Source organism: Apteryx rowi, unplaced genomic scaffold (genome assembly GCF_003343035.1).
Source record: "Apteryx rowi isolate R43461 unplaced genomic scaffold, aptRow1 scaffold_88, whole genome shotgun sequence".
In the NCBI taxonomy this organism is placed as follows: Eukaryota; Metazoa; Chordata; class Aves; order Apterygiformes; family Apterygidae; genus Apteryx; species Apteryx rowi.
Window position 1 is genome coordinate 2,246,180 of NW_020451182.1, and position 13,052 is coordinate 2,259,231.

Here is a 13,052-nt window from a genome sequence, read left to right on the forward strand (position 1 = left end):
TAGTAAAAAGCAAATATGAGGAATAACAGGTTCTATCAAAAACAAACCAACATAAAATTGAGGAAGATGTTTTTACCTTAATGCTCAAGTGCCTATCCCATAAAAAGACTGCTTGGGGTAGCTTGAATTCCTGTAATTCGTTGAATTGTCTGTAAGAGACGCTTAGGCTTGCCCACACCAGTGATTTGAGGGTATGTAGTGTTCCCTGTAGCATATCAGGAAGTCTGGAGAGGAATGCAATCGATCCTCATTTTGGTGGATGATGTGAAGTGGGCTGAAAATACTTTTGTGCATTTCCTAGGTGATCCATATTGGAACTGCAGCTTTCATTACAGTTAACTCTGACTTGTGCTGATGCTAACATATTAGTGGTCTCAACAGAGACAAGGAATCACTAATTTAAATGGTCATAACAAATGTTCTTGTCTTTTCATGAATCAAAGTGGTTTTACTCTAATGTTAACTGTTGTGTGGCTGCAGGATTTTTTCAGTAGCAGGTCCTTAATTTCGTAATTCTTGACTGTTACATTTACTTGAGTAATACTGGAAGAAGAGAGGGAAGTAAGCATCTTTTTAGTGTTCAGTTTTGCATTTTGAAGACTAGAGACATATCACAAATCCATCCTTTTAAGAAAAGAAGGTATGTCATTAAATTATCCTTCATAATGACTGATTTTATTATCCTGACTATTTGTCCTTACAGTTATCCTTTCACTATAGGCCCAACTCTTCCCTGCCATTTATTTTTTTTTAATTAAGTCTTCAGGTATATGCTATATTGTATATGCCATAATATACATAATTGTATGATATTATACTTCCTGATATTTCTGTAATTTATATACATTCACACAAGTTATGAAAAAGTGGTAGTTTTCCACTTCTATAGATAACTCTCATTTTCTGGAAAAACTGTGTGTTCTCTTTCAAGTTGTGTATTTCTGAAGATTTAAATTCCCTGAAGAGTACTACTGTTATGCTAATTTGTATTCCAGGTAACCATTTCTTGAACAAGAAGTTGAATTATTGAACTTATTGGCACAGCCCTAGCTTTAACTGTATTTCCAAATGTTCCATGATCTCACTGTCTGTTTTCATGCATGTTAACATTTAAAACTGTGTTCTGATGGTCTAACTCATTTATATTACATTCTGTACCGGATATTATGTGTGTGTGTTTTTAACACTCTAGTACTGGAAAAAGTATTTTTTGTTGTACTTAAGAAAACAAGGCTCTGGACTTTTCTGGCTTTTTAAATCACATAATTAGGATGTAGTGGTAAAGCAATATTATCTCTGTATGTGTATTTTAGTGCATATTACATATACTTTTCTCCTACAGACATTGATGATGCTCAAATTCTTCCACGTCCATCTCGAGTCAGACATTTTTCACAGAGTGAGGATGCTCCAAGTGAAGTTTTTGGTGCATTGAATGAGGAACAGCCACTGCCACGAAGTAGCAGCACCTCTGACATCCTGGAACCATTCGCAGTTGAACGAGCCAAAGGTGCAGTTCCTGTCATTGACAGTTCATCCCATCATGCTCCAAGCTTACAGAGTTCCACTGAGACCTCTTCAATGCATAGATCCACTGAAAGCCATATTACTGATACAAATAGCAGAGAGTCCTCCTTGGAAGTTGGGGATAGTATTTATGACCATCTCTGTCATTTAATAGGGCCGGTAGAATTTGCAAATACAGCCTTTGAACAAAGCCAATATGTTGACCTTGAAGGTGAAGATGATCTTCTTTCCTCTCTGAGAGAATATCTTAAAGAAAAAGAAGAAATTTGCGGTAACTTTGAGATAGATAAATATGAGGCTTGTGCTCACGAAGTTGATACATCAGTAAATAGGAATGATAGATTACCGATGGATGGATTAGAAAATAGAGATCAAACCGGTCAATGCGTGAATAGCATCACTGTTGCAGAAAGAGCTGATAACACAGAGCTGCACCTAGAGCAAAACCAAAGTGGCTTTATAAGTAATATTGCACCTACTCAAGTAGACAATTTTACAAGAAATCAAGCACTTGATAAAGCCAAACAATTAAATATTGATAAACAATCTGAAAGCCTGTTTGATCATGGGTCAAGTAGTCCTAATAGCAAAGAAGGGAAGAGATATCTGTACAGGCAAGCAGCCACTGAAGCTGATGTAGATTTAGCTGTGGAAACAGCATTAGCCGAAAAGCATAAAAGTACCCAGTTTAACGAAAAAATAACCAACTCACGTGTTATGCATGCAAAGAAAGTTCTTCCTAAAGCACAAGTTAACCCTCAAATGGCTCACACTACAGGCACAAGCAAACTCTCACCACCTAAAAGGAGTATATCTGAAACAGTAACTCATAGGGCCAAAATCATGAAAATAACAACTAAGAAGAGAAATAGCGTTCACGTTACTTTTAGACCATCTACAGAATCAGTTCAATTTTACAGTCCTCTTGAGAACAAAGAGGCCGCTTGGAAAGCAAGACTTCGTAAACTCAGTGGCTTCAGTAGCAGTGGTAGTGGTAGCAACAACAGCAGTACCAGCACAAGCACCAGCTCATCAGCTGTCATGGAGCTGGTTAGACCTGGAATTTATAGACCTCTAGATGTGATCAATGCTGCTTCAGTTGGTAGCAAGCAAATTAAGGAATCTACAGAAACTCAAGCAGCCATGTTGCAAAAAGAAGGTATTGCAGTTAATCAGTTACATAGTCGTAGTGCATTTAGGTCATCAGGTCAGGAGACAGCACAACAGCAGGGCTCCCTGGGTGGTGTTTATAAAACTGTTGTACATGCTCTTTCGAAGCCGAAGGCAAATGTTTCCCCACAGAGGCAGAACAGAATGCCAGCAGAGGCTCCACTGAGGGATCTGTACAGTCATGTAATGGGCTATTTTGGAAGGAAAGCTGCAGGTGAGCACTAACAGTGTGCAGAGCGCAAAAGGAGAAAGGCAGCACCAGTTTGGCTTAATGCAACTGAAGCAAGCTCTGATAAGCAATCAAAAGGCTTTGGGATGATCACTGCTTTCCCTGTTTGGTTATGCATGCGCCTATAGCCAGCTGATTCTTCTCCCAGCATAAGTTCCTTTTACATACTTTAAATTACTAATTTCCCTTTTAAAGATATTTAGTTGAACCTCTTTGCTGCTGAAGACCATCAAGTTAGGGAAGAGGAAGAGACAGTAAATGACCTAACAAGGGATTAAGCCCGGAGAGTTCACAATTTTCATCTGCCATGCAGAGCCTTAAAATGCAGCCTACTGAATGATTGGAATATGCATATTTTACCAGAGTGTACTGTTCTGCTATAAGTGTAGTTTGTTTGTCAGAAAGACCTGGCTATCGACCAGCTAGGTTGAACTAATTATATTTCTGGTTCATTTAGTGTGTTTTCTTCCTCCTCCTCCTCCTTTTCCTCCTCCAAAACAAAAAAGTCCCTCAAATTTAAATTTGGAAGTCAGTTTAGATAATTAAAAAAAAAAAACACTTAAGCAGGAATCTCCTCTTACATGGATGATTTCATTATAACAGTTCTCTGTGAATCTAATCATCATTTTTGCTTGAATCATTTTCAAAACATGCTTTAGGCCTTTCTGTATGCATTCATCCAAATGGATGCAGTTACATCTTGGCAACATCTTTCATTGCTTTCCTTTTTCTTGGAATCATGGATGTTCATGAAGGTCTCATAATAGTCCTTTTTCTGCCAACTATGAGACCTCTGTGGACTGTTCAAAAAGAATAAGGCTGTGGCTCTAATATCCATTGTCTTAGTTCACATCTTAAATAACCTTAAATGAACAATGAATTAACTTTCAGCAGTAATGTAGGTTTTCTTTTTTCACATTGTTACGCTAGCATGATTAACTGAAGGTTCTGTAACGCATCCTGCATTGAGATGTTAATGCCACCTGAGGGCAGTCTTTGTAAGCATAGCACCATGACAGCTGGGCAGCAGTGTGATTGTCATGTTACTAAAGCAGCGATTTGTTCAAAGCAGTTTGTTTCTCTGCAGAATCTGGACTTCTAAAAGAGATTCTAGAACGGAATAATTTAGAATTTTCTTTTAGAATAAAATTTAAAATTTTATTTAAAATCTTTAACATTTGATAGAGCCTCAACAGTAGAATAAGCTATGCTGTGATCTCATGAGAGATGACACTGAGGAAAAAATTCTTACAGAGAAAACTGAATTGGAATAAATTGAAAATTTAAAGGCTAAGATCATGAAGTCAGGTGTAACCGTCACAGCTAACTATGAACAGTATAATCATATCAAAAACAAAATTGACAAATGAGAGAACTTAATTAATTGTTCATAACCATTGACCATCTAGAGTTTGAATTTTCATCCCATGTAGTAGCATGTTATTTTGTTACATGAGATTTTATTTGCACTATTTATACTAACTGTATACAGTGCCACATTGACATTTGTCATTATTATATATTACAATCTAGTGTACTTTTTCCACTATATTATTCTTCATTAGGAATGCAATGGAGGAGGAGTGTCTGTAGGAATCACATAAAATTTTTAGGATTTGCTACTTATTTTTTGTGACATGGAGGAAGAATATATGCTGTATCCTTAAAGCAAGCATTAACAACTTTAAGTAGTGCTTACCTGTAAGCTTTCTTGCTCTTTAAGGTTATACTGGAAATTGACTAACACCTGCTTAGTGGGAAGAAGAAGTTTTACTAATTTCTTAAATTAGAATCTGTTTAAAAAGAAGGAAATTCTTAAAATGCATGTTTGGCATTTTTTTATTTTTTTATTTCTATTAATTAAGTTTTTTAATTCTTTATCTTTTTTTTTTGAAAATGTGATGTGTTTTTTACTGTATATGGTCATTCATTTGCTTTTAGCTAATAGAGAGGACATGAGTCAAAAGCTGCACCCTATTGATAGTGATATTGGCAGTAGCAATACAAATGTTCCTGACCTCATGGATGAATTCATAGCTGAGAGACTCCGCAGTGGTAGTGCACTGGTAAGCCTTTAAACTTCTTGTGTTTTAATATGCAAGTTTGCGTGTGTGTGTGTACTCATCAGTGATGTCATCGATCAGTTCATGGAAATATCTTATTCTGCATTTTATGAATCAGAAAGGGTTAAGAATTTCACTTAATTAGTTCTTGAATTTAAGTCATTTTGACATAGAATTGGGCCATTTTATGCTATTTGTATTTTCATTTTTATTAAATCTGTGATGTGTAAGCAATATGTAAGTAACTGTGAGATGGATAGTCTCATTGAATTAAATGGCTTTAATTGTACCCATAAAGATATTTCCAAACAGGTATTTTCAGGATCATAGTTTATATGTAAAATTGCAGTCCTTGGTGTGGTATTATATTCTGTTCTCTACAAGTTTAATCAACAGACTGCAACTAAGCAACAGACTGCAAAGCTACACTATCACATGGTTTTCCTTCATTTCTTTTTATTTCACTTACAAAAGTTGAATAACTTAGTGTAAACAGTTTTATGCTTCTTACCCTCTCTTCCTAGACTTTTCCAGGAAGGTCTTGTTGTTTGGGGTATCTTTCATAATGAGAAATATTAATCAATTTTAAGCCAAGAATTTCAGGGTACTGTTGAATCATTACAGAACAAGACAACTGATTGGAAAAGATAATTTTTTTATTAACTAACAATGAAAGGGGAAATATTAAAAAAAATCTTTGAATGAAGAGCAGAATGGGTAGCAATTTCAGTGTATCGTTTCAAAGTTGTCCAGTTCTCTTTTTTTGCTTAGAATTTTTATTTTTTTACATAGGGTTTTTTTTTTTTAGGAAAAAATTGTTATTTTAGGACATGCTGATATAGAAAGTTGAAAACAAGTAGTTTAGTTGTTCCTAACAAGGAGCAAAAAAAGATTCTTCAAAGTGATTTGAAAATGTATTTATTTATCATCATCTTTGATAAGTGGCCAGAGAAGACCTATGGAGTCTGTCCAAGTGTGTGCTTTTCTCTCCTTTGTATGGAACCCACATTTATTAAGTTTTGATTGTTGGTGCATAATATACTTGTTAGTAAGTCCTGAGTTGCAAGATGAAAAGACTAGCTGGAAATATATAAAAAACTATTAACTTAGTTTGCAGATTAATAAAACAAATCAACACAGCTGGTTGTAGAAAAAAAGAGAGAGAAAGGGAGTAGTGTTCGATGGGCAAGAATATTGACTGATTTTTTACTAGTTCAGACAAGAGAATTGATTCTTTCCCTAGGTATCAAAAAACAGCCAAGGTAAGTCAAGAATAAAGAATTTGAAACTTTGTCTGCCACTGATGTTGTAATATACCACTCAAAAACAGATATTCTGTCTTATAACAAAGGTCCAAATTATGAAGATTAGTTTTAGGTTGTTAGATCTAAGGAATACTAAAACCCTATGTCATGAAAAGGATGACTGTCAGACTGAGTAAATCTCTAATTAGGAGAAGATAGTAGTAGGAAAAGAACAGAGAAGTGGCTGGGCCTAATGCAAAAAGAAGTCACTTTCAGTCTCTTAATTTTTAATGCATAGAGAATTTAAGCTGTTTCATAAAATCGCTTTTCTACATTTATCTCTGCTCCCCCTCAAGCTGACAGTTGTATCTGTTAATAGAGTGGCTTAAAGAAAGACTCTGAGTAACCAACAGCTTTTGGAGGAACAAATCTGTATGCCTCATTTCTGCTATATGTTCTCTGTTCTTTGTGTCAATACTGAGGTTTCAGCTAAATCATGAGAAAATTAGGACTTACATATTCATTTCCTTGTGTTTTACATTAAATTTTTGCTTATAGCATGGTAGCCCACAAGCCAGAAATTACCAGATTCCTTGAAATTTTTTTTCTGCTTGTGTCTGGAACCAAGATTAATAAGTTTTGTTTACTAATTTGGACATAGCCTGGAGATAATACACTTTTTTATTATTTTTCTCTCTCAAGCCTTACCAAATACGTGTGGTACGTGTTAGTCTGAATCCTAGACTTTTTTGGTGTATGCCCAAAAATTTGTCGTGCAAATAAAAAATTTCTGACTGCATGGGTTCTTCACTTGCTGCTGCCTATTTGGGGTTTTGGAAAGTCTTGACTATGTATGTAGTTGATTAGTTTTTCCCTTATATTTAAGGAAGCCATCAGAGATTTAAAAATACTTCATGTCTCTTCAATCTGTAGAATGTGACAAGGAGAGGAAGTAGTCCTGGCAGCCTGGAAGTTCCAAAAGACCTTCCTGACATACTGAACAAGCAGAACCAAATGCGTCCCGTAGATGACCCAGGCGTTCCTTCCGAATGGACCTCGCCTGCCAGCGCAGGCAGCAGTGACCTCGTCAGCTCCGATAGCCACTCTGACTCATTCAGCGCTTTCCAGTATGATGGCCGCAAATTTGAAAGCAAGTATATTTTCCAAAAGTAGTAACTTTTTTAATTGACTGCATGTTAATTTCCTGGGGTGATTTTTGTTTTCATTTTCTTCGTTACATGCCAGCAGTCTTTTATGAAGAAGGATTATTTTGATTTCCCATTGAAATCATTAGTAATGGAGCAAGCAGAGTTCTTGAGGCTATCCTGTTTATACTATACCAAACAGTAAAACAGGACAGGGACACTATTGCTGAACAGTAAACAGAAGTTAGAAAGCAATACTGTCTTTGCCATGGGATGTATCTGTTATCCACAAAATATAAAAAAGAAAGATTATTTATTCTGGAAGTTGTTTTAATTCTTTTGAAAATGTTTAAGATAAAATACGAAGAAGGGCTTCTAATATTTTTACAGTGGTCTTTATGTAGCTATAGATTAATCAAGATGCTAAGTGCAGTATCTTTGTAAATTTAGTATGAATTTTCTAAAGACTTAATGCTTTTTATTCATCCATTTCCATTCTTGTTTGTATGAAGGGATCATTATAAGACCAAATCTAGGGGTTGATAAGAATTATGGCTTTATGTATTATATAAGAGAGAAACAGTTTTATACAGTAGAAGTATTTTTGAAGAAATTACAAGTTTTAGGTATGTTAGGTGTTACATAACTAAGTGATGGTATTTAAACTGCATTTCAGCATGACATTTTGTCCTTAGTGTTAAAACAGCCGTTTGTCAGAAACAGTTATTTGTAATATTTGTAGTTAGAAGTGTTTTAAACAAATAAGGTAGATGTTTCTTTCAGTTTATAAATTTTGCCAAGAAATTCCTTACTATATGTTGCCATTATTTTACTTTGTTCTCATCATTTAGGTATGTCTTTAGCAGCAAAACAGAATACAGAACATGCAATAGGAGTTTCTTCTGGAAAAGTTCAGTTACAGTTTTGTGAGGGAAATAAGAATATTCATAATAGTAAATTACTTTCTACTTTTACATTTTATTTAATTTTTGCAGCAGTGTACTGGTAACATAAAAGATATATACATGGGGTTTACATGGAGGGTTTTGAAGGTGCTGGGCTTCCATATTTTGTACTAGTGATATTTTTAAGTTGTCAGTTAATATGACACTTTCATCATACAGATTTCAGCTTTGGCACTGAGGCTGGGACACCAGCTTCCACTGAAGTTGATGCAATTTCAGGACAGCAACAGAGCGCCGAGGAGCAAGAAGTGGCCAGTTTAACTACACTCCATATAGATTCTGAAACAAGTAGTCTCAATCAGCAACCATTGTCTGCTGAAGCTGCAACTATTACTGGTAAAACAGTTTAAAAAAGAAAAAATGTATTTATTACAGAAATTCTCCACCCATCCTGGAGGATACACGTTTCAGCTTTAGCAATGAATCTGTGTTCTGTATAAGATGATACTTGGATTTCAGTTATTTTTTGATTGCAATTGAAAACTAATGTGTGAAATAGCCCAAATGGAAAACTTTTGTCCGATTTTAGTCACCCACTTCATGTTTGGCGTGGTGCTAAATATATTTTAAACCTGCCATGAGAAAATCTATACAATTATCAGGGAGAAAGCTCTTACCACATAGTATTTGCTAGATCTTTACCAGTGTTAAGATCTTTTATTACTGTTACCAAAATAGCTAATTTTCAATTGGTGGTTTTTTACTCGAAAGACTGTGATATACAGTGCTCTTTCAAACCAGTGCGCATCATGGGATTCTTTTATATACACCCATCTTAAGCTCTGTGTTGTCTGTTGTGAAACTGGGAGCTTTTAATATGCAAAATGTTAATTGTGCCATGTAAGATCAGTTTCTATTTGTGTAACTTAAGAATATCTTTTTCTTGTACTTTCCCTGGTTTTGATATGAAAAAAGTAAACTTCTTAAGAAGTAAACCATTGTTTCACAGCCTGAGTTCATGAGCTTGAGGCTCCATGATTTTCCTTTGCAACAGCTTCTTGAGAAAGAGATATAATAACGATTAGGTTAGCAACCACCAAGTGAGGCAATTAACCCAAACTTAATGGGCTCCTTTCTGGAAAAGAGGATCTTCCTCTCTGAAGATTGTTTGGAAGAAGGATCTGTGAACCAGAAGTAAAGACATCCATAGTCATTTTCATGTTCGTTGTTCCATAATTGTTATGTAGTACCATACTTTTTAAAACCATGGGAACAAATACCTATTTATCTGGGAAAGCTTACATCTACATACGATGTCCTGTTGTCTGTGACAAATCAAACTCTTTGCATTTTCAGAGATGTTGAAAGACATCTCTACTCTCCCTGCAATTATTTTCCCTTTCTAAAATTTCCTTTCTACTCAAAGAAGCATGGTATTAGCTTTCCTTGGACATTGTTGTTCAGCTTGTTCAAAAATGTTCAGCTTGACTTTTGTTCTCTTCATTTTTCTATTTGCTGTGTGCTTGTTAAAAATCCTAGCAAAAAAAAGGTTCTTTTTATTTGTTTGTTTGTTCCTACATGTTAATAATTTCATTACTGTATTACTCTCCAAATTTTCACTTTAATTGGTAAGATTGCAATTAATGACCGAGTTGTCCATTGAGAGAGTACTGTGGCTGTCTCTTCTTGTTGTTTGGACCACTGTTTTAGAGAGATAGCTTTTGTGTGTCATATGCATTTAACTTTAGCCAGGTTTCCTGAGGAAACAAAGCTTGTGCATTTACACTGTCTGTCTCTGTCTGACTATTCCCCCTCTCCAACAATGTTTAAGCCCATTGTCTAATTCCCGCTAAATTGGCATAAAGGAAGAAGTCAGAAAGACATTAATTTCTTTGAAATTTTATGAAAGGTAGGCAGCTGTACAGTGCAAATTGCATGTATGAAGAGTTCCATGATGGAAGGCTGCAATGCGAATTCACTGTATTAAGTGTTAAAAAAATCCATGGAGAAACTTAACCTCTAAATACACTCATAAGAAATCAGGTTTCAGGAGTGCTACTGCTCGGAAAGCTACTTGTTTCTAACTGTTTGGCTTTGCTCTGAAGGTTTTCTCTGAAATTTTTTTCCTGGCTTATTCCTGGCATTATTTCATAGTCTTAGCAAATGAAAGTGTTTACTATTGATTGCTGTTTACTACAACTGGAAAGAAGGTGGACCCCTAGTATTCTTTGTAAAATGTGTAGCCACACATGCTGGGATGTCCTTTAGCTCATCTCAGAAGAATCCAGTAGTTCAGCAAATTCTGCACAGTTGTTTCTGTCCTTTCTCTTCCACCATCTGAAAGTCTCTTGCGCTCTCTCTCTCTCTCTCTCTCTCTCACTCATGCTCTCCCTTGCATTCTCCCTTGCATTTTCTCTTTTTTTTTCTTTCTTTCTTTCTTTCTTTCTTTCTTTCTTTCTTTCTTTCTTTCTTTCTCTCCCTTTCCCCCTCCCACCCTCCAAGGGAACAAAAATGAGGAGGAGAAGTAGGAACAGAATTCTTTGAAGGGCTTTATAGTTTGTTTTAGCTTTGTGAGAAGGTGGAATACAAGTGATCAGTAGCTAATGGGGAGTACTTTATCGTGTAACTGTTAGAGTGAAACGCTAGTCTGGGTTTTGAGGCAGTATTGGAATAGGAAAGGCATTTCTACGTAGCTTGTCATTTTTCAGATTTTAGTGACATCAATGTGTATGTCCCTCTCTCCAGTATAGAGGTGTTGATTGAAATTAGTAGTGAAAGCTGTGTTGACTTTTTCATTTAAAGCAGAGAGAAACCTCTGCAATTTAACAGTGCATTTAAGTTTGTTTACTGCAATTTCTGTTCTGACAACACTCAAATTTTCTTCGAAGTTCTTTAAAGAATTTAACTCTCTTACAACAAAGAACACTTTGACAGCCAGTAGTTTGGGAAAATAGTATTGAAAGAGCCTCACTTTTTTTTTGCTGTCATTAAAGTTATGTTTATCTGTAATACCAAAATTCGCACATCATTATAAAATTTTTGGATCCCAATTTAATTTTTCTAGGAATTAAATTTCAGGGGTTTCAGTTCTTCCATTTTAACAAGCATTAATGTGTAGGGAAATGTATGTAGAATATACATTCTCTTTTTTCTGACATATGACTGTTTAGACTGAGCTCAGCTATTTATAAGGTTCTTTAGGCAGATTCAGGAAATGAAACTTGCTTAGCAGAGGGTAGTGCAGAGGAAAAGTGCGTATTTAAGTACCTGCTCTCCCTCCATAGATCTCTCAGTACAGGAGACCAAATTGCCTGGAAAGGTTGCCTGGCGGTAATTGTGGGAAGATGCCTTTGCTGCCCTGCCATTCAACAAAAACTTGTGTTTTCTGGTCTCAGAGGAAATAATGTTCCTCTAACTATATAGAACTTCCCCATATAGATTTTCTCTGCCTGATTAGCAGATAAACATTGAAGAATTTCAGTTACTAATTGGAGCTTTTGTTTAGAAATTAACTTTCGCACATCCTTAAGTCTAGCAACGCAGCTGCTCCAGTAAAATTTCTGCTTAAACACTTTGCTAGAGTGAAATTTAGGTGAGGGAAGGTGAAAAGCACCTCAGTTGTTCAGAACATTGAAAGTGCTGTGGAAGAAAATAAGCACATTTAAAATTATTTGCCCCATAACATAGAGATCTGTTAATACATTTACCTATGTTGGCTTTCATGTTTGTCTTTCAGCTTTCCTGTATGTAATTTGTTTTCTTTCACCGCGCCATTCACAGGGAGATCTGCTTGCAGTTTTTTGCATTTCTTCTTGGCCATATTTCATATATAAAAGTAGCTCAGTTTTCTTTAATGTAATGTTTAGACAATATTTCAGTAGCTCAAGGAAATAGAAAAGGCTTTTAAGGTAACTGTTAAAAATTGCATTTGCAGGCTCTGAAAGTGCTTCTCCAATCCAATCTGCTCTTGGATCCCGATCACAGACACCCTCTCCTGCCACTCTGCATGCAGATCATATTGAGCAGAAGGATCTGCAGCTGGATGAGAAGCTCCACCACTCTGTTTTACAGACGCCAGATGACCTAGGCAATATCTGAAATAGAAAATATAAACATGTTCTTTCTTTCTTTCCAATGCAATATAGTAAAGTAGCTAGTATTCCATCGGTTATAGACAATCCTATAGAAGGCTATTACATCTGCACTTTTAAAAACCGTTAATTACAGTGCTTTCCTTTAAAAACAAATGGTGTTTTGCATTGTATCTTGCATTTCATGGGAACTATTAGCAGTGGATTAATATTCCACAAATTTGTAATTACTCTTTTTGATGACTAAAATTATGGCAGTTTAGTCTAGTATGTGAGTTCCTGCCATGGACTTTTGCATCATTAACATACAATTAGTAAGACATAATTTTAAAATAATGTTCTAATTTCCTCTTGGAATATCTGTTGTTTTTCGTTTCAGATATATACAAATTAGTAATTACTTTAACTGTTTTAGCTATTCAATTTTAGGGTACATTCACTTTGTAACCATGAAGTTCCCATTTCTCCCATATTCGGTCTCTTGGGAACAGAAGTGTGTCTGATGTAAATTGCAGACCCTTTTCCTTTAAGTAGTCTATTAATGGACAGAAATGTCATCATTTTGCTTTGCACTTTGAAATCTCTAGCCGAGGAACAAACAGTGTCTCTACCACAGTGGTCCAGATCTTCAAAAGAAGAGGCTATGTGATTGGGCTGAATTCAGATTTCATTTTCATT

General features: G+C 35.5%; 1 protein-coding gene across 14 annotated transcripts in view; it reads left to right on the forward strand.

The window, feature by feature from the left end:
- The window catches only part of RALGAPA1 (Ral GTPase activating protein catalytic alpha subunit 1), a 136,014-nt gene that overhangs the window by 45,692 nt on the left and 77,270 nt on the right, over positions 1 to 13,052 (forward strand). For 10 of the 14 annotated variants that reach the window (XR_003257699.1, XR_003257700.1, XR_003257702.1 and 7 more), the window contains 5 exons: positions 1,343 to 2,911; positions 4,868 to 4,992; positions 7,167 to 7,383; positions 8,503 to 8,679; positions 12,218 to 12,370. Coding sequence is in view for 10 of the 14 variants with exons in the window: in XM_026090838.1 (XP_025946623.1) it covers positions 1,343 to 2,911; positions 4,868 to 4,992; positions 7,167 to 7,383; positions 8,503 to 8,679; positions 12,218 to 12,370 (2,241 nt within the window). In the remaining 4 variants the exon portion in view is untranslated. The remainder of the gene's footprint in view (positions 1 to 1,342; positions 2,912 to 4,867; positions 4,993 to 7,166; positions 7,384 to 8,502; positions 8,680 to 12,217; positions 12,371 to 13,052) is intronic. The other 4 variants (XM_026090848.1, XM_026090844.1, XM_026090845.1 and 1 more) reach the window with 2 other exon arrangements.